Source organism: Hoplias malabaricus, chromosome 2 (genome assembly GCF_029633855.1).
Source record: "Hoplias malabaricus isolate fHopMal1 chromosome 2, fHopMal1.hap1, whole genome shotgun sequence".
Taxonomy (NCBI): domain Eukaryota; kingdom Metazoa; phylum Chordata; class Actinopteri; order Characiformes; family Erythrinidae; genus Hoplias; species Hoplias malabaricus.
The window spans coordinates 69,315,705-69,335,811 of NC_089801.1; the positions used below are offsets into that span (position 1 = coordinate 69,315,705).

At 44.2% G+C, this 20,107-nt stretch overlaps 1 protein-coding gene across 1 annotated transcript in view; it reads right to left on the bottom strand.

Moving 5' to 3' along the window:
• Nucleotides 1-20,107, bottom strand: part of epha6 (eph receptor A6) — a 187,897-nt gene that overhangs the window by 21,082 nt on the left and 146,708 nt on the right. Inside the window, exon 6 of the mRNA XM_066661292.1 lies at nucleotides 6,086-6,210. Coding sequence (XP_066517389.1) covers nucleotides 6,086-6,210 — 125 coding nt within the window. The remainder of the gene's footprint in view (nucleotides 1-6,085; nucleotides 6,211-20,107) is intronic.

Here is a 20,107-nt window from a genome sequence, read left to right on the forward strand (position 1 = left end):
CTAGATCAGAAGAACACTCTGATCAGTAACCTCCAGCAACACCTAGCCTGCCCAATCACAGCAGAGCCATTACTGCCCCACAGCCTATCACCAGGCTCACAACCAGAGAACACACCCCCAGCTCCAAAGATAGGCCAGCCTCCAGTTCAAACCAACTCCGAGCCAACAGCCCTTCAGGCAGCCGGCCCAGCAGAGCAAGTCAAATATAACCCTAGTCCACCGGCCCCCCAGCCAGCCACTCACCCCGCCCAAGCTAGCTCCAACACCCCACCCACTCAGACAGACAGCTCACCTGACCCAGCCTACTCCAACCCATCAGTCTCACAGCCACTCAGCCCACCAGCCCCAGCCAGCCACAGCCCATCAGTCCCAGAGCCTTCCAATCCCAAGCTCTCACAGGAGAGGATCACAAAGAGACCCACACCAGCACAGCCCCCCAAGACTGCAGTTATCATTGATTCCAATGGTAAATTCCTGCACCACAGAAAGATGTTCCCCACTCACAGAGTAGCAAAGTTCTGGTGTCCGACTACAGACAGTGCAATAAAGCTCCTTTGTGAGTCCATGTTGCATGACCCCCAGAACATCATTATTCACACTGGTACAAATGACCTACGAAAAAAAAGAGAAAAGGTGGCAGACGCCCTAAAAAAGGTAGCAGAGAAAGCCCATAGAGAATTTCCAGAAGCAGTCATCACGATTTCCACACTGCTCCCTAGAAAGGATGTTCCTGCAGACTACATCAACCACATCAACCAGAACATCATCAAACTCTGTGCCACTATCCCAAATGTCAGAGTAGCAGCCCACCCGACTCTGACTGACGATCATCTGTACGATCATGTACATCTTGATTTAGAGGGAATAAAAATCTTTGCTAATAATTTGAAAATGGCAACACTTGGAAAATCCTCACCCGTTCACAAAGGGAGCAGAATGATGCCATATCATCACTACACCCCGCCCAGCAGAGCCCCTCCCAGCAGAGCCCCGCCCAACAGAGCCCCGCCCAGCAGAGCCCCGCCCAGCAGAGTCCCACCCAGCAGAGCCCCGCCCAGCAGAATCCCACCCAGCAGAGCCCCGCCCATCTCAAACACACATGAGCAGAGGACTGACAGTACGCCTAACTGGTATCATTCACCCCCACAGACACTCACATACTCAGAGGTGGTTCAAGGCAGAAAACACCCAGACACCTCAGACATTGGTGAAATACGACAATTGCTCCAACTTATTTGTAAAATACTGATATAGGTAACTCCTCTAATACCATCCTAATGTGAATACATCCTAATCTGACTGTAAATATTTTTCATGGTTTTCGATAGAATTTTACTTTTCAATTTGAAATACAGTTCAGTGAATTAATGTAGAATCTGATAATAATTCAATACAATTGTTAATAATACATATTTCTTCATATCAACATTTAATTATTTTATTCTCATTAATAATACATTTAATAGCAAATTTATAATACATACATTTCACACTTACGTCACTGTTGTTTTCTCCAAAAAAAAACAAAAACACATATTCTTCTCACTATACTTACCTTCTAAACCAACAAACTAAAACTGATGAGATCTCTTTCTATAAGCTCCTGGAACATCCAGGGTCTTTATTCTTCTCTCATTGGAAGCAAAACTTCCAATACAGAGTTTTTTAAGGCAATCAACAATCAGGACATAATTATCCTTCTTGAAACCTGGTGTCGAACAGATGCAGATACTCACTGTCCTTCAGGCTACAGGGAGATCCTTCTACCTTCCTTTAAACACTCGCATGTAAAACATGGCCGAGACTCAGGGGGCGTCATTGTCTGGTTTAAGGAGAGCCTAGTATCTCATCTATCTATAATCAAAAAACAACTCACACATATTTGGCTAAAGTTAAAGAAAGAAATTATTAACACTGAAAGGGACCTTTACATATGTGCAGCGTACACACCTCCTGCAGAATCCCCCTACTACAATAGTGAGTTCTTCAACACCCTCCACACAGAGAGCAGCCATTTCCAGGCTCAGGGCAATGTGCTGCTGTGTGGAGACTTTAATGCCAGGACCGGATCAGAACTCGATATTATAGATAGCACTGGAAACAACCACATTTTCAAGGCCTCCCTATACCTGACTCCCACAGCAACAACACGCACCAACCCTGACCCTGTGGTCAACAAGAACAGAAAGGAGCTAGTGCAGCTGTGTCGAGGCCTGGGCCTGTACATGCTTAACGGTCGGATACGAGGCGACTCTTTAGGTCGGTTCACTTACTGCTCAGCTCTTGGGGCTAGTGTAGTCGACTACGCCATTACTGACATGGACCCCTCCTCCATCAGTGCCTTCACTGTCAGACCACAGCTACCACTATCAGACCACTGCCAAATTAATGTGTTCCTAAAAAGAGTTCACCACTCAGAGAAACCTAAAGAGTCCAGCAAACTAATCCACATTAATCCTGTTTACAAATGGACTCCCAACAGTGCGTCTGAATTCTACACTGCAACTAGTTCTGCAGAAATCACTAACCTTATTAACACATACCTAACAACAGAGTTCCAGACTAACCAAAGGGATATTAATCTGGCAGTAAATCAAATAGAAAACATATATAATAAATGTGCAATCAAGGCAAACCTGACCAAAACAGCCCCTCGCAGGAAAAAACCCCGGAAAGAAAACTGGTTTGATGAAGAATGTGAAATTATAAGAAAAAAACTTAGACACCAATCCAATCAAAAACACAGAGAACCACAAAAACCTGAACTAAGACAAACGTATCACGAAACACTCAAAAAATATAAGAAAATTATATATCTGAAAAAACAACAACACTATAATAAAATCCTGACAGAAATTGAAGATTCTCTTAATCAAAACCAGTTCTGGGAGAAATGGAACTCAATAAACAAAAAACAGAAACAAAACATACACATTCAGATTGGAGACATTTGGAAAATTTACTTTGAAAGTCTATTTAAAGACACTCAATCAAAAAATCTCAACCCCCACCAACAAAACATCCACGACAAATTAAAACATTTAGAATTGGCGATCAAAAATAATCAAAACCCACTTGATTACCAAATTACCCCAAAAGAATTGGCAGAGGCTCTTCAAAATCTAAAATCCAAGAAAGCCTGTGGCCCTGACAGCATCAGGACTGAGATGCTGAAGAACAGCTCCCCCGATCTGCGCAGGGCCTTACTAAAGCTCTTTAACCTGGTTCTTCAAGCTGGCTGTTTCCCTGAGTCCTGGAACAGGGGGCTTATTGTGTGTGTGAGCAGTAACCTGGGGAAGGTGTTCTGCTGTATCATTAACGCCCGGATACAGGCCTTCCTTACCAAGCACAGCGTCCTGAGTAAGAATCAGATTGGCTTTCTACCAAATCATCGCACGACTGACCACATTTACACCCTACACACCCTCATTAACCAGCACCTCCACCAAAAAAATAACAGTAAAATATTTGCATGTTTCGTTGACTTTAAAAAAGCATTTGATTCTATTTGGCACAGTGGACTGTTCTATCAGACTCTAAAATGTGGTGTAGGGGGTGAAATTGGGCAACAAAAGAACAGAATACTTCACTCAGGGGCGTGGGGTGAGACAGGGCTGCAGCTTGAGTCCAACTCTGTTCAATATCTACATCAACGAGTTAGCGGTGTTACTGGAACAATCTGCAGCCCCTGGACTCACCCTCAACAACACGGAGGTTAAATTCCTGCTCTACGCAGACGACCTGGTGCTGCTATCCCTCACTGAGCGTGGGCTACAGCAGCAACTGGACCTGCTGGAGCAGTTCTGTCAGAACTGGGCCCTGACAGTCAATTTGGACAAAACTAAAATTGTAATCTTCCAGAAGAAAGCCAGGTCTCAGAGAAACAGACACCTGTTCACTCTAGGAAACACCGCCCTAGAGCACTCTCTACACTACACCTACCTGGGCCTGACCCTCAGCGCCTCAGGGAGCTTTGATCTGGCAGTGAACGCACTAAAGGAAAAGGCACGAAGGGCCTTCTACGCGATCAGAAATAAATTTCTCAAAATAGACCTCCCAGTCAGAATCTGGTGCAAAATTTTTGATAGTGTGATTGCGCCTATTGCGCTGTATGGAAGTGAGGTCTGGGGTCCACTCAGTAAACTCGACTACACTCGATGGGACAAGCATCCCACAGAGGCCCTGCACGCAGAATTCTGCAGAAATATATTAAACGTTCAGAGAAAAACACCCACAAACGCGTGCAGGGCTGAATTAGGCCGATTTCCATTGATCATCCCAATTCAGAAGAGAGCCCTAAAGTTCTGGCTCCATCTAAAATCTAGTAACTCACACACACTGCAGCACGAAGCACTGAGAACCCAAGAGCTCAGCCCTAAACCCAGTCCCCTCTGTCAGCTGGTTCTGAGACTGACTAACCCTCTAACTCCTAACACACCACAGTCTCAGTCCAGCACTGCTGACCAAAGTCCAATCAGACTGAACCAAATTATTAAACACAGTAAATCAGCCTATCTAGAACACTGGGACAACGACACCAGAACCCAGTCTAGATTAGAGTGCTATCGGACCCTAAACAGACCGTATGAATTGGCAGAGTATCTCTTCACCGTCAGAGATCCACAGCAGAGACAGATCCTGACCAAGTACCGGCTCAGTGACCACAGCCTGGCCGTGGAGAAGGGCAGGTATAAGAAGTCCTGGCTGCCCAGAGAGCGGAGAGTGTGTGGTCACTGCGAGAGCGGTGAGGTCGAGACAGAGCTGCACTTTCTCCTCCACTGCCCAAAATTCACACTCATTCGAGAAAATTTCAACCAAAAACTTAAAAACCTCCAGCCAACTCTGGAGACTCTGACCCAATCAGAATTACTACAGATCTCCCTCGGAGAAGGACACACAGCGCCTCTCGCCGCCAAATATGTGGCAACATGCCACCGCCTGAGAGACAGTGAGCACCAGTCATCACACACTCCCCCTAGCACTCTGAAACACCCACACGGTGATACCCCCCCGACATACATTTCACCCCCCCCCCCATACACACATATTAATAACCCCCTAAACACACTGCTTATACACTTAAAGTCTTATTTTGTTTATTTAATAATATGTGATCTTTTTTTTTTTTTTTTTAACTGATTGATTGATTGTCTGATTGTCATTATTATTATTGTTATTATAATTATCATTATTATTTTATCTATTCATTGTATTTTTTATATATATTTCTTTTCTAATGGAAATTAATGATTATTTGCTTAAATAATCGGTTAATTAAGTATGTGTTTTTTTTCCAAATACATAAAAAATATATGTTCAGTGTAATTTTATTTATGTGCTTTGGCAACATTGTTACTGAAACAGTCATGCCAATAAAGCCAAGCTGAATTGAATTGAATTGAGAGAGAGAGAGATAGAGAGCGAGAGAGAGAGAGATAGAGAAAGACAGAGAGAAAGAAAGAGAGAGACAGAGCGAGAGAGAGAGAGACAGAGAGACAGAGAGAGACAGAGAGAGAAAGAGAGAGAGAGAGAGAGACAGAGCGAGAGAGAGAGAGAGATAGAGAGAGAGACAAAGAGAGACAGAGAGAGAGAGAAACAGAGACAGACAGAGAGAGAGAGAGACGAGGTTTGGACGGGAATATTGAAATTTCCAAATGTGAAAAAGAATGATGGATATGTTTTTTTCTTCTTTTTTTTTGACAATATAATGATGTTTCCACTCTTTTCATACCAGCACCACCTGAGCTTCTTACTTTCATGTGTAGATAACTGCTCACATACACACTGCGCAGAAGTCAGAGACCAGAAGGCATTTATTTACTTGCCTGACAAACTATTAGGAATATGTTCCATGTGACAGAAACGACAATGAAGCCCCAAGAAATAAACAGTAAATCAACCTCTTTGATATAAACAGCTGTAAAAAAACGATCCCACTCAAATCTGTCCCTCCATTTGATGCCGCCCCTGATCACTGAGTTGTGGGAGGGTCTATAGGGCCGCAGAAGGTCTGAGAGGGAAGAAGGGGTATGTTTATTTAATGCATTGTACATGAGCGACACTCGGGTGACGGGGTGTTTCTCACCTTCTCATAGTACTTGATCTCGTAGTCGAGGATGGCAGCATGGGGCTGTTCAGCTTCCTGCCAGGAGAGAGCAATGCTATTCTGAGAAGACCAGTCCTTCCTCACCATTCCCACAAGAGACGGACCTGCGGGGTAGAAGTCAATACGCTGTTCATTATCAGGTTTTATGGTGAAACTATAGCGACGATGATATTAACATTGCACCGAACTATATATATAACCAGTGTCAGCCGGAGTATCATGTTCCAGACACAGATACACCAACTAAACAAATTTCACGCTGCACTGATGACTCAGTCTGTACTCAGAAGATTGCAGCGTGAAGCCAGGCTCGAGCAAATACCAAGCACCTCACGGCCATGTTCTAGTGAAGTCACATCACATTCCTCAGGAACAGCACAAAGCCGATTACACTGCGATTTTTAATGTAAAGGAACTCCGTATCCAACAGCGAAATAATACACTCTCACTCACATAGTTCAAGTTGTGGTTCTGGGTTCACAGCTTGATTTCTCACGATGTATTACGCAAATCTGAGTAAGGAAACAAGTGCTTCTATTTTGAGAGCAACTTTGGGACTAAAACTTTAGTCTTACCCTGACATTAGGGCTGAAATAAAACATCACACGACAGAGCTGGATGACCTAACACTACACAGTGGGTGAGAGTAGCCTCACTATTCACTACTGGCTGATTATATAAACAAATCACAGTGTCAGGTTGCCAAGGAGGCTTGTAAAATCTGCTCACCACAGGTGGAGTCTGAGATTATAAGAAGCTGCCCATATCACATGCCATGGATTAATGTGCGATTAAAGGCTATGTTCATGATTTTAAGACTTGAGTGTAATATAGTTTATAAATTTCGCCACATCTCCAGTAAGGTTTCGTGATGGAAACTGGTTTAATGCGTTTGCAAAGCCCCACTGTCTGTAAATTGCTAAAAACACAAAGCTAGTTTTTCTCCCTCTGCAGAGAAATTGCATCTGGAGGTGTTAAGACTATGGAAAGAATGACAGAAATGAAAAGCAGGAACCAAGTTTTTCCAAGTATTCCAAAGGAATACTACGTAATATTTTTGCTTTAAAATTACAGCTTTAAAATCACTGTGATGCTTTTTTTCTGTTTATGATCTTATTACGCTCATTAGTTGACGTTAGCGACAGAACTGCAGGCTGCTGAACCACTGATTCTCAGTCCAGAACCGCTACTTCACTCCTCAAGTGGTAGATTTACTTATCATACTTCAATTATGACACACAAACTGCTTTTATAGGGAACACGTAGCTCGGAAAGTTGAGCTGTATCGTCGCCATCATGATGCTCGTTTGCTTGGACTGCAACCATGACAAAGGAGCTCTGATTGGTCAGCCTGATTTTGGAGAGATCTACACAATGCTGTGATTAAAAAATGCTATGGTTTGGGGCGTTGTGTGAAAGACGGCAGTAGGATGTGTTTTCGTATCCGTAAAAAAAATGTGGCTGGGTGTGAGCAGGTACCACTACATCAACTTCACACAGGGCTTCCAGAAAGAGGCCTTCACTGGTCGCCTCCCACCCACAGGCCAAGGTGCAGCACATCTCTAATTGAATCCTGCAGCAGATTAAACTGGTGGCTGAATGGCATTAGTGGGGCCTGATTGGATTTCTCTCAGGTAAATATTCACTCTGGAGGCTGTGGAGGCCGCCTGCAATGGTAATCACTACCTCTGTCATAGTAATCAATCTCTTACTGTTAAAACAGCTGGGAAAATAGCAGGGCTGGACGGAAAGAGAGAGAGAGAGAGAGAGAGAGAGAGAGAGGGGCAGGGTAGTGAAGACAGAGAGAATGGGGCAGATAGGCAAAGAGGGGAGTATAGCTGTAGGGACCGAGAGAAGGGGAGGGGTAAAAAAAAAAGAAAAAGAAAGAATTAAGAAAAGGGATGATAAATGAGAAAGAGAGGGACACAGGGAGGGAGAGAAGGAAAAGAAAGACGAGAAGAGAGATGGAAAAGCTGCTAGAGCAGCTGCAGACACATCTGCCCCTGCTGTCTGCACCCCCCCCCCCTCCCACCCCTCCCACCCAAGCATAGATAGAATTGATTTGGAGAAATGTGATTGAATGAAGCTGCGAGAAAGTGAGACACCATAAAATATGACAAAGCAGAGTTTCTATCACACACACACACACACACACACACACACACACACACACACACACACACACACACACACATCCCCTGTAAGAAACTGTTATCTTCTTCACTGAATGCAGAGGTCACCTCCTGTCAAACTGTCCTTTTCTCCATTGTTTGCTCTTTGTCTTTCTTTTTTTCACACAAACATAATCACATACAGCAGCAGAGCTACACGACGTGGACAAAAACAGATTGCTGTGCACTGTGATTGTGATTTGCCCTGTGATATACTACAGTGAGGAATCCCTATTGTGAATAAATATACTGATACTACGATACTGACATCACAAACACCTGCAGGACGTCACTGAATATTTCAGACCCATCGCTTGTGTATTTAGATTAATGAGAGCTGACAAACCCAAATGTGTAAATCATTTTGGCCAAACTAATTAAGGCATTGGTTTCAGTTATCAGTGTTATCAGGGTATGGTTAAATTGTGCTGACCATGGCTCCCATGACACGTAAGAGCTGCATCTGGGAGACCGTTCCTAACTTTGGTTGAAGCTTACGTGAGGATTTTAAACCGTGGTAAATAACGTTTTTATCGTGAAACCAGTTACCACTTCATGTCTAAACAAAATGAATGCCAAGGTATAAACAGTACCAGTGTTTTGAACAAAACAAAACAATAGTTGTCACTAATTCCATTATAGTACTTCATCACTTTCCCACATCAACGCCACTGGACAGCTCAATACACTGAAAGAGAGCTGTCCTGATACGGACACATCAAACACCCACACAGGCCAGTTGTGCTCTAATTGGAATCCTCTCATTCATAGAAAGCCTTTAAAGGCTAAGCACCACTTAATGGACCTCCATGAATATTTCACATTACTTTAGTTACTGACATATATAAGTATGAATTAAAATGAAAATAGCAGCTTAATTTGCTTTAAAACTGACAATTTTATTAAATTGACGGAAAAACCCGAGCTCGCTGCGGAAATTCAGTGAAATGAGCTACAGATAACGGAGTGAGTGGATGGTCCTTTCCAAAGTGCCCGTTTAAAGTTGACAAATTTAGTCCATTTTCTGGATATTTTAGGATCTTTGGGCCATTTGTGCACAGATGTCCCACTGTACATTGAATGATTGCAGCCAAAAAGAACACACCTTTTCGTCATTTTGCATTAAATTAAGTGCAACTTCTAGAGTTGTTCTCCACCATCTACGTCACAGGCAAGACGCCTATTAGAGGAGGGGCGACTAACGGTCTTTTAAACCTTATTCCTTGAATTAGTAAGAAATAACATGTTTTCTGACTATCAATAAACACAAGTTAGGAACTCAAATTCCACTGTATTTATTTGTTTGACACTTTAATATAGCTGGCGCTTAGCCATTAAATTGTTATTACACAATAAGATCATTGTCAGATCCTGACAGACAGGTCTATGCATAAATCAATGAGCAGCAAACTAACAAAAGAAAGCATAAAATACAAATCTGGTTCCCCCACTTGATATTCATTAAACTATCTTTTGAAGTGCACTAGGTTGTGTTTGTAGATAGAAAGAGTTCTGTGAAAAACGTCTGACTGGACTAAAAGGAAAGCAAACGTTAAATATTTGATAACTGACAATTTTACGGTTTATGGTGTTGAATTTTTTAATAGTTTCGCAAAAACTAATACCTTTCAGAGTGAAAGCACGAGCTGGTCCACGCGTCTGCATGTTTGCTGTATGTGGCTCTGAGACACAGGGCATGCTGTGGAACGTGTGGGAACACTGTTTGACTAGGCTCCTATGTTTCACTCTTCTCTTTGCTTTTGCTCAGCAAACACACAAAGAAGTATTACTCCAAGTCCTGTCAGACTGGAGACGGCTAATCATTTATTGATGGCGGCAGGTAAACGCTCTGCATGGCACCCCAGCTTAAGGAAGCTCACGTTTACACAGAAATATTTAACACGCTCAGAGCTGCTGAGGGCCAGGCTGCACCCTCATAAATAATGAACGCTCCTCAAGCCTCTATTTGCCAGAGCAGAGGCTGAGGAAGAGTGGCAGAGAAAAGGAGAGGACACAGTTCAATAGAACTCAAAGTTTGCCTGCCCCTGGACTCAGTGTGACAGAGATGTTTGATCAGCCTCTGCGATCTAGGATAGGAGGCTGTGTATGTGTGTGAGTGTGTGTGTGTGTGTGTGTGTGAGGCTAAGAGATAAATTTAGACTTCATATTGATACTGTGTGACTCAATGAAAATGTTGCTGGGTTCTGAAGGACACCATGAACTCTGACCACCCCCAGAAGAGATTCCAACAACAAACAGCCCAGCTACATCCACCAACTCTTCTTAACTACACTGCCCTTCAAAAGTTTGGAACCACTGTTTTCAATAACATACAGAACTGCACAAAATTCTGCGGCCACGTATATTCATTATTTATTGACAGAATATTGGTATTTTTAGTTTTCAAGGTACAATAAGGAGGTTACATGAGATTTGCATAAAGAAGTGAGAAGGGGCAAGAACCTGTGTCTGCGTGGGTTTCCTCTGGGTGACTGTCTGTGAGGAATGTGTTGTGTTCTCCCTGTGTCTGTGTGGGTTTCCTCCGGTTGACTGTCTGTAAGGAGTGTAGTGTGTTCTCCCTGTGTCTGTGTGGGTTTCCTCCGGGTGACTGTCTGTGAGGAGTGTGGTGTGTTCTCCCTGTGTCTGCGTGGGTTTCCTCCGAGTGACTGTCTGTGAGGAGTGTAGTGTGTTCTCCCTGTGCCTGCGTGGGTTTCCTCCGGGTGACTGTCTGTGAGGAGTGTAGTGTGTTCTCCCCGTGTCTGCGTGGGTTTCCTCCGGGTGACTGTCTGTGAGGAGTGTGGTGTGTTCTCCCTGTGTCTGCGTGGGTTTCCTCCGGGTGACTGTCTGTGAGGAGTGTGGTGTGTTCTCCCTGTGTCTGCGTGGGTTTCCTCCGGGTGACTGTCTGTGAGGAGTGTGGTGTGTTCTCCCTGTGTCTGCGTGTGTTTCCTCCGGGTGACTGTCTGTGAGGAGTGTGGTGTGTTCTCCCTGTGTCTGCGTGGGTTTCCTCCGGGTGACTGTCTGTGAGGAGTGTGGTGTGTTCTCCCTGTGTCTGCGTGTGTTTCCTCCGGGTGACTGTCTGTGAGGAGTGTGGTGTGTTCTCCCTGTGTCTGCGTGGGTTTCCTCCGGGTGGCTGTCTGTGAGGAGTGTGGTGTGTTCTCCCTGTGTCTGCGTGGGTTTCCTCCAGGTGACTGTCTGTGAGGAGTGTGGTGTGTTCTCCCTGTGTCTGCGTGGGTTTCCTCCGGGTGACTGTCTGTGAGGAGTGTGGTGTGTTCTCTCTGTGTCTGCGTGGGTTTCCTCCGGGTGACTGTCTGTGAGGAGTGTAGTGTGTTCTCCCTGTGTCTGCGTGTGTTTCCTCCGGGTGACTGTCTGTGAGGAGTGTGGTGTGTTCTCTCTGTGTCTGCGTGGGTTTCCTCCGGGTGACTGTCTGTGAGGAGTGTGGTGTGTTCTCCCTGTGTCTGCATGTGTTTCCTCCGGGTGACTGTCTGTGAGGAGTGTGGTGTGTTCTCCCTGTGTCTGCGTGGGTTTCCTCCGGGTGACCGTGAGGAGTGTGGTGTGTTCTCCCTGTGTCTGCGTGTGTTTCCTCCGGGTGACTGTCTGTGAGGAGTGTGGTGTGTTCTCCCTGTGTCTGTGTGGGTTTCCTCCGGGTGACTGTCTGTGAGGAGTGTGGTGTGTTCTCCCTGTGTCTGCGTGGGTTTCCTCCAGGTGACTGTCTGTGAGGAGTGTGGTGTGTTCTCCCTGTGTCTGCGTGGGTTTCCTCCGGGTGACTGTCTGTGAGGAGTGTGGTGTGTTCTCTCTGTGTCTGCGTGGGTTTCCTCCGGGTGACTGTCTGTGAGGAGTGTAGTGTGTTCTCCCTGTGTCTGCATGGGTTTCCTCTGGGTGCTTCGGTTTCCTCCCAACACACGTTGGTGTATTGGCGACTCAAAAGTGTCCGTAGGTGTGAGTGTGTGAGTGAATGTGAGTGTGTGTGTTGCCCTGTGAAGGACTGGCACCCCCTCCAGGGTGTATTCCCAGCTTGCGCCCAATGATTCCAGGTAGGCTCTGGACCCACCGTGACCCTGAACTGGATAAGCGGTTACAGATAATGAATGAATGAAAGAAAATATGTTTAAAAACCATATCATTGTTATAGAAACATTATATTTACATTATATATATATATATATATATATATATATATATATATATATATATATATATCGACATTGAGCTATTGTCCAGCCCTATGTTCAGACCAGTTAAATTCAGCCACCCACAAACAACAGCTGTATTTTTTTTCTCAAACATACCATTCCACCTTAAAAGACCAAGAGCTTCTGAACGTAAATAACAAACCAGAGGAAACCACCCCCTCCACTGCTTTTTCAAACTATTCCCCATATCCCCAGCTCCTCACCACATTGCCATTTTTGAGATCGACAAATGTAGCAGTATCTATTCTTTGAAAGTAACAGCTTTAACGGTGTAAAGTCTGGCGAGTTTTTTTAAAGTCTGGCGAGTTTTTTTGACAAGAAGGAAGCAGAGTTAACAGCAGTATGGTGTCACAGGAAAGTCTATGTAAGACTTAAACAATAACATGGTTTAAGACAAGTGTGAGGTAATTTACATAATTCACAACCGTTATCACACAGAGCTCTCATTTACTGTTAGCTACATTCATCTCGTGGCTAAAAGAGCAATATAAAGAAGCAAAAACTAAATACATTGAGGCATAAACTGCTGATTTAATTGCCCAGCAATGATGTTTCCCAGACCTTTATCTGACTTTGGGCATCCAAAAGTTCTCACGGAAAGTTTACAGAGAAAACGTTTAGCACCACTTTATATAAACAAAGTTAGTTGGTATGCAGTGGACTGTGTACATTATTTCAAAACGTCAGAGTGCAGCCAGCTGAACTGAACGCTACAGTGGAAAAGTGAAGATCAAAATGGAGTGCACAGGTGTGAGCCTAAAGGGTAAAGCTACTGACACACACATACACACACACACACACCTTCATCAAAGCGAAACAAGAAAAAGGAGCTAATGGAAAGTCATTACGTGAGATTTGACCCGCATTTGAATTTTAATTAGCTAGCCCACTCCCCTAAAGGGCTCTTCCATTGACTCCTTCAAAGAAATCAATTCAGACTCTTTTACGGATGCTACACAGGGCCCAAACGATGGGCTTGCCCCATAATCAGCAATCATACCACACTGAGCAAAGCAATCAGCAAAGCCAGAGAGAGGATAATTGGATGTTCCTTGTTTTTTGAAGAGTAAATTTACGTTGCACTGTCTTACGATGGGGAGATGGTGGTAAAATGGCTGTCAAGAGAGATGTAATCTTGGTACACGTGCCAGGAGGTAAGAACACACACACACACACACAGCCGTACCCTTACCTCTCTTTCACCTTTGCTGCTATATAGGGGACATGCATATGGAACATGTCCTCACATCTCTTTCTACCCTGTGTTTTCAAAAGCAACACTTCATCTCCCTGTTCACTCCCCTCCGCTTCTAAGGCAACTTTCATCCCCCTCACTTTTTCTGCACTGCAGCCGCTTGTTTTCATCCAAACGTCTGGGATAAACGCACGGTCTTTCTCCCTCGCTCTGTTTCAACCGCAGCTTCAGTGTGAGACGTACACTGGATTCAATGGTTCTTCAAAATGGTGAAAATGTGCAGAGGCTCCACAGGTCTGGCAATGGAGGCCAAATACACGCAGATACCCAGGGCCAGCTCATAACGTGCCTTTATCAAGGTTCGGTATGTGTTTGTTGAGCTTACTAAGGATTCAGCTGATCATCTGGGCAGGGGTTAAAAGGTGAAAACAATGGAGCTGCCAGAAGGCTCAGGAACAGGAGAGAAGGTTAAAGTAAAGGTCCTGGTCCCCAGAGCACAGTATAATGGTGTAACTGTACTACAGTCCCAAAACAAACAAATAACAACACATTAGCTTCACTTTTTGGCCTTATCCAAAAAGGGTTGTGTTAGGTGTGTAACAGCCTACATCTCCTCTAGAGTTGCAGGAAGATAATGATAGGACTGGCCTTTCCCATGCCGTCACAGAGAAAGTAGACTCGCAGTGTCAGACTCTCTCTGTTTTTTTTTTGTCACTTAACATGGCCAAGAACCGCCTACTGCTGCAGCAAAGGAGACCTGACTGACACGTAAAAGGACCACGCACACGTCTGCTCTTTTGGCATGATGTGTAGAAGGAGGCCAATAGCCAATCAGCTATCGGCAGGAGGCCGATAGCCAATGGGCGGAGCCTTTGTGGCCGAGGCTGCCTAGAAGGTTACAGGCTATATATATAGTTTTTAAAATGGCGGGACGTCTAGCTACAAAACAGCCATGTTGAGTTTCAGAAGGTATAACTTTCATCTTTCAACTGTGTAAAAAAAATCCACTGGCCCAGAAAAAGCTTCCGTGCAGTAAGAAGCTTTATAAGCATGCTTCTGAAAGCGTGGCCTACTCTGTGCACCTGTACTAATGCATCACCCAAACCACCACTAACCATCAATAAAAGCGAACCAGGCCCAGTTGGTTTCCTCAGCTTTCATTCGTTATTAGCCACATTAGCATTTTTGGATGACATACCCCTTTAGAGTGTCTTCCCCCCTTTTGTGTGAAGCGCTGTTAGAGCCGTAAATACCAGCCCGGAGTCTCTGGAGGAAAGGATCCTTATCTCACATAAAGGAATACCTCGACTGAAAACGCCTACGCTGCTAAACAATGAAAGAATGCTTGCAGGTTTGATTAGCATGATGTCATTTGCATAACGCTAACTGGAGCCTTTCATTCACTGTTAGCTACATTAGCATTTTTGATCGACCTGAATAATAAGCCTGTGCCAGAAACACTGAGAGCAAAGAGTCCACTCAATGCTTCAAAAAGCTAAATGAGCTGCTCTAAATGGACATCGTTTTACATTCTGTTGAAGAAAATGAAGAAAGACAGTGAAAAAGTTGCGAACTCAAGAGCAATTAACTGATGAATGCAGTAATGGGGCAAAGCGTGGTCAATGACATTAAGCAGCAGGGCAGTTTTGGAATTTTGGAATACATGTAAAGCCTCTGTGTGTATTGACTGCCTCACCATGTGTACGGTTGGTGCAGATTGCATGTAGCGATGGATACGGACTGAAATCCATATCACACTGATTGGATAAAATGTCATTATCACAGCGAAGCAAATGGTGTGTACACCCTGATTATTCAGTCGCACAATTAGCTTCCGACAGCTTTGTTCATTTAACTTTGCAAGAAAAGCAGTCGGCTGATTTCAGAGTTCATTCTAACAGCATATTGCTTTCATCAACAAATTAATTCAAGTGTAAAAAAGAAAACCCACCCCTCAGAAAACAACAACAACAACAACAACAACAACAAAAAAACACTAAGTTGCAACAATGTTTCCACAGTAATAACACTCTGTAAAGCACGGAAGGCAGTCACCCTTGGAATTCTGCAGTCCCGTGGGATTTTAATCGAATCCACCTGTGTTCCTCTTCTCCTTAATGAGCTCAAGAAGGTGTGCAGAACAAAGGGCTGCGTATCTGATGTTTCTTCTCAAATCAACAGTATTTATAGTGGGTTTGTATCTCTTTTTTTTCTGTTGTACAGAAACAGTCTTTAGTTTAATAAGATTTACACTAGATGTTAGAACATTGCTGTGAGTGAGTGGGTGAGTGTGTGTATCTGTCCACAGCTGTGTGTGAGTGACAGAGTGAGTGTGTGAATCTGTCCACAGCTGTGTGTGAGTGACAGAGTGAGTGTGTGTATCTGTACACAGCTGTGTGTGAGTGACAGAGTGAGTGTGTGAATCTGTCCACAGCTGTGTGTGAGTGACAGAGTGAGTGTGTGTATCTGTACACAGCTGTGTGTGAGTGACAGAGTGAGTGTGTGAATCTGTCCACAGCTGTGTGTGAGTGACTGGGTGAGTGTGTGAAACTGTCCACAGCTGTGTGTGAGTGACAGAGTGAGTGTGTGAATCTGACCACAGCTGTGTGTGAGTGACAGAGTGAGTGTGTGAATCTGTCCACAGCTGTGTGTGAGTGACAGAGTGAGTGTGTGAATCTGTCCACAGCTGTGTGTGACAGAGTGAGTGTGTGAATCTGTCCACAGCTGTTTGTGAGTGACAGAGTGAGTGTGTGTATCTGTCCACAGCTGTGTGTGAGTGACAGTGTGAGTGTGTGAATCTGTCCACAGCTGTGTGTGAGTGACAGAGTGAGTGTGTGAATCTGTCCACAGCTGTGTGTGAGTGACAGTGTGAGTGTGTGAATCTGTCCACAGCTGTGTGTGAGTGACAGAGTGAGTGTGTGTATCTGTCCACAGCTGTGTGTGAGTGTGTGAATCTGTCTACAGCTGTGTGTGAGTGACAGAATGAGTGTGTGAATCTGTCCACAGCTGTGTGTGAGTGACAGAGTGAGTGTGTGAATCTGTCCACAGCTGTGTGTGAGTGACAGAGTGAGTGTGTGAATCTGTCCACAGCTGTTTGTGAGTGACAGAGTGAGTGTGTGATTCAGTCCACAGCTGTGTGTGAGTGACAGAGTGAGTGTGTGAATCTGTCCACAGCTGTGAGACTATGGGCCTAGGGAATAGAAAAAGTATAAAAAAACAGTCTCTAGTTTTCTAATAAGATTTACACTAGATGTTAGAACATTACAGTGAGTGACAGTGTGAGTGTGTGAATCTGTCCACAGCTGTGTGTGAGTGACAGAGTGAGTGTGTGAATCTGTCCACAGCTGTGTGTGAGTGACAGAGTGAGTGTGTGAAACTGTCCACAGCTGTTTGTGAGTGACAGAGTGAGTGTGTGAAACTGTCCACCGCTGTGTGTGAGTGACAGAGTGAGTGTGTGAATCTGTCCACAGCTGTGTGTGAGTGACAGAGTGAGTGTGTGAATCTGTCCACAGCTGAGTGTGAGTGACAGAGTGAGTGTGTGAATCTGTCCACAGCTGTGTGTGAGTGACAGAGTGAGTGTGTGAAACTGTCCACAACTGTGTGTGAGTGACAGAGTGAGTGTGTGAATCTGTCCACAGCTGTGTGTGAGTGACAGAGTGAGTGTGTGAAACTGTCCACAGCTGTGTGTGAGTGACAGAGTGAGTGTGTGAATCTGTCCACAGCTGTGTGTGAGTGACAGTGAGTGTGTGAATCTGTCCACCGCTGTGTGTGAGTGACAGAGTGAGTGTGTGAATCTGTCCACCGCTGTGTGTGAGTGACAGAGTGAGTGTGTGAATCTGTCCACAGCTGTGTGTGAGTGACAGAGTGAGTGTGTGAATCTGTCCACAGCTGTGTGTGAGTGACAGAGTGAGTGTGTGTATCTGTCCACAGCTGTGTGTGAGTGACAGAGTGAGTGTGTGAATCTGTCCACAGCTGTGTGTGAGTGACAGAGTGAGTGTGTGAATCTGTCCACAGCTGTGTGTGAGTGACAGAGTGAGTGTGTGAATCTGTCCACAGCTGTGTGTGAGTGACAGAGTGAGTGTGTGAATCTGTCCACAGCTGTGTGTGAGTGACAGAGTGAGTGTGTGAATCTGTCCACAGCTGTGTGTGAGTGACAGAGTGAGTGTGTGAATCTGTCCACAGCTGTGTGTGAGTGACAGAGTGAGTGTGTGAATCTGTCCACAGCTGTGTGTGAGTGACAGAGTGAGTGTGTGAATCTGTCCACAGCTGTGAGACTATGGGCCTAGGGAATAGAATAAGTATAAAAACTCCCTAAAACTGTGTCATTATTTGAGAGGTGTCTCCAGTTTTTTGGACAGAGTTTAGCTGGCTACAGAAAAACAGCTAAACACTCAATACCCAAATTTAACTGATGAGTGCAGCAATGTTACGCTTAGTCAATAACATCCAGTAATACAACACTATGCCATCCGATGTGCACATTTAGAAATGCATGTGAAGCCTATATTCATATTGACTGCCTCACCATGTGTAAAGACTGCGTGGGCTGCATGTAGAGACGGATAGAGAACCAAATCCATACTGTGATGATTGGACAGAATATCATTATCACTGAAATGGGCCTGTGCTCACAGTGGTATTATGCTAAATATGGATACTCCATGGAACTCTGTAGCTCATTAAATTGTGGTGAAAACACGTAAAGCAATAAAGAAAAAATAATCCAGACACTTACTCAACATCAGCCAGGGTCAGTATCCACTAGACACATAAACAAATCAACTTTAGTTGCTTGAGCGAGGCCAAAGATGGCTTCTTAAAAACAGACACACAGAATTGTGGGTATGTGACTGTAGTAATTTACTACTGTTTCTCTGCACACATTCTTATCCCCATTTCACTCTGCTCTTCAATGGTCAGGACCCCCACTGGACTGGAGTTTTTAAAGCACTCAGTGTCACTGCTGGACTGAGAATGTGTCCACTGATGAAGGACTAGAGGACGACCAACATGGAAGGAGTGTCTAACAGAGTGGACAGTGAGTGGACACAGTTGTTTACAAACTCCAGCAGCCCTGCTCTGTCTGATCCACTTCTATAGATTCTACAGCATTGTTGATTTTTTAGTCAAGCAATTTCACACTGTGTTTACATGCCGAAGCTGTAAAAATCGTGTGCCCTTGAGTGCGACAGAGCAGCATGTAAACAATGCCATGATGATAGATTCTACCAAAAAATCTCTCGTCAGTCCTATTCCATTATTTAAAGTAGAAAAAGTCACGAGGATGCTACAAGCCAGAGCTTTAACTCATGATAACTTTGACATTCTGTAATATTTTCCTTTGCACTGAACCTTCAGTACTGTATGGCTCGGTCTGGCTTTCGACTGGGAAGGCCTAGATATAACCACGTTTAATACAAAATATAAATGCACTGCTGGAAATTGTAGTGCCCTGAAGATCACCCTGACACTCCATTTTACATTTCAGGCACTAAAGAAAAAGGACAGTGTCCTCAAATACAGATAGGGGTCCTTTTCAGTCACAGCCACAAGCCTTTACAATGGAGAAGACAGAATATTGAGTAACCATATGGCAACTGCAGTGTAAATCAGAGTATATTGGCAAGCAAATCCTATACAAACAGGCAAGGCATGTTTGTATATCTGTGTGTGTGTGTGTGTATGTGTGTTTGTTTACATATGGGGTCAGAGGGTCCCTACTTGTGCCAGCTGGGCCTTGATTCCACTTTACTAGCATTTCAGCAAACGCAATGAGGCATTATAACACAACACTCGCTGCTTAAACAGGCAGAGTGCAGGGCCACGGCAATCAATACTAATTCACCCTTTAATAGGCAAAGGGTAATTAACAAGACACAGGAAATTAGTGACTCACCGCTAGCTCTCCAAGCCAAAGCTAGAACATGTTTACTGTACCATGAATAAACGATGGAACAATGGAGCCACTGGAGCACCTTCCCTATCTCTCATTTAGATCCGTAGTGAAAAAACATATGCTTTTTCTCCCTCACTTATTAATTCAAAAGAAATCGGCATTTAAGGAAAATGCAAACAAAATAGTGCGTTATAGGGTCGGGCAATTAATCGCAAATTAATCGAAATCGACTTCTAATTGACATAATATCTATATCGATTATAGTGATTATTTTTATTTTGTTTTGTCCTCGCTGTGTGTCCATGTACTGTCTTTAAAACAGCGCTACCGAGCTGTAGTCACGTGACTCTGCCCCTATCTGCCACATGGAAGCAACCTAAACGCAGAGGCCGACCAAGGCCGAAGTCTAGAGTAAATGCTAAGAAAAAACAAGAAGGAACAAGCTCCCAGAAACAAAATAGTCCTTTATTAATCGTAATTGTGGTAAAATGTTAAATTAATCGTGATATTGATTTGCGCTCATATCGCCCAGCACTAGTGTGTTTAATT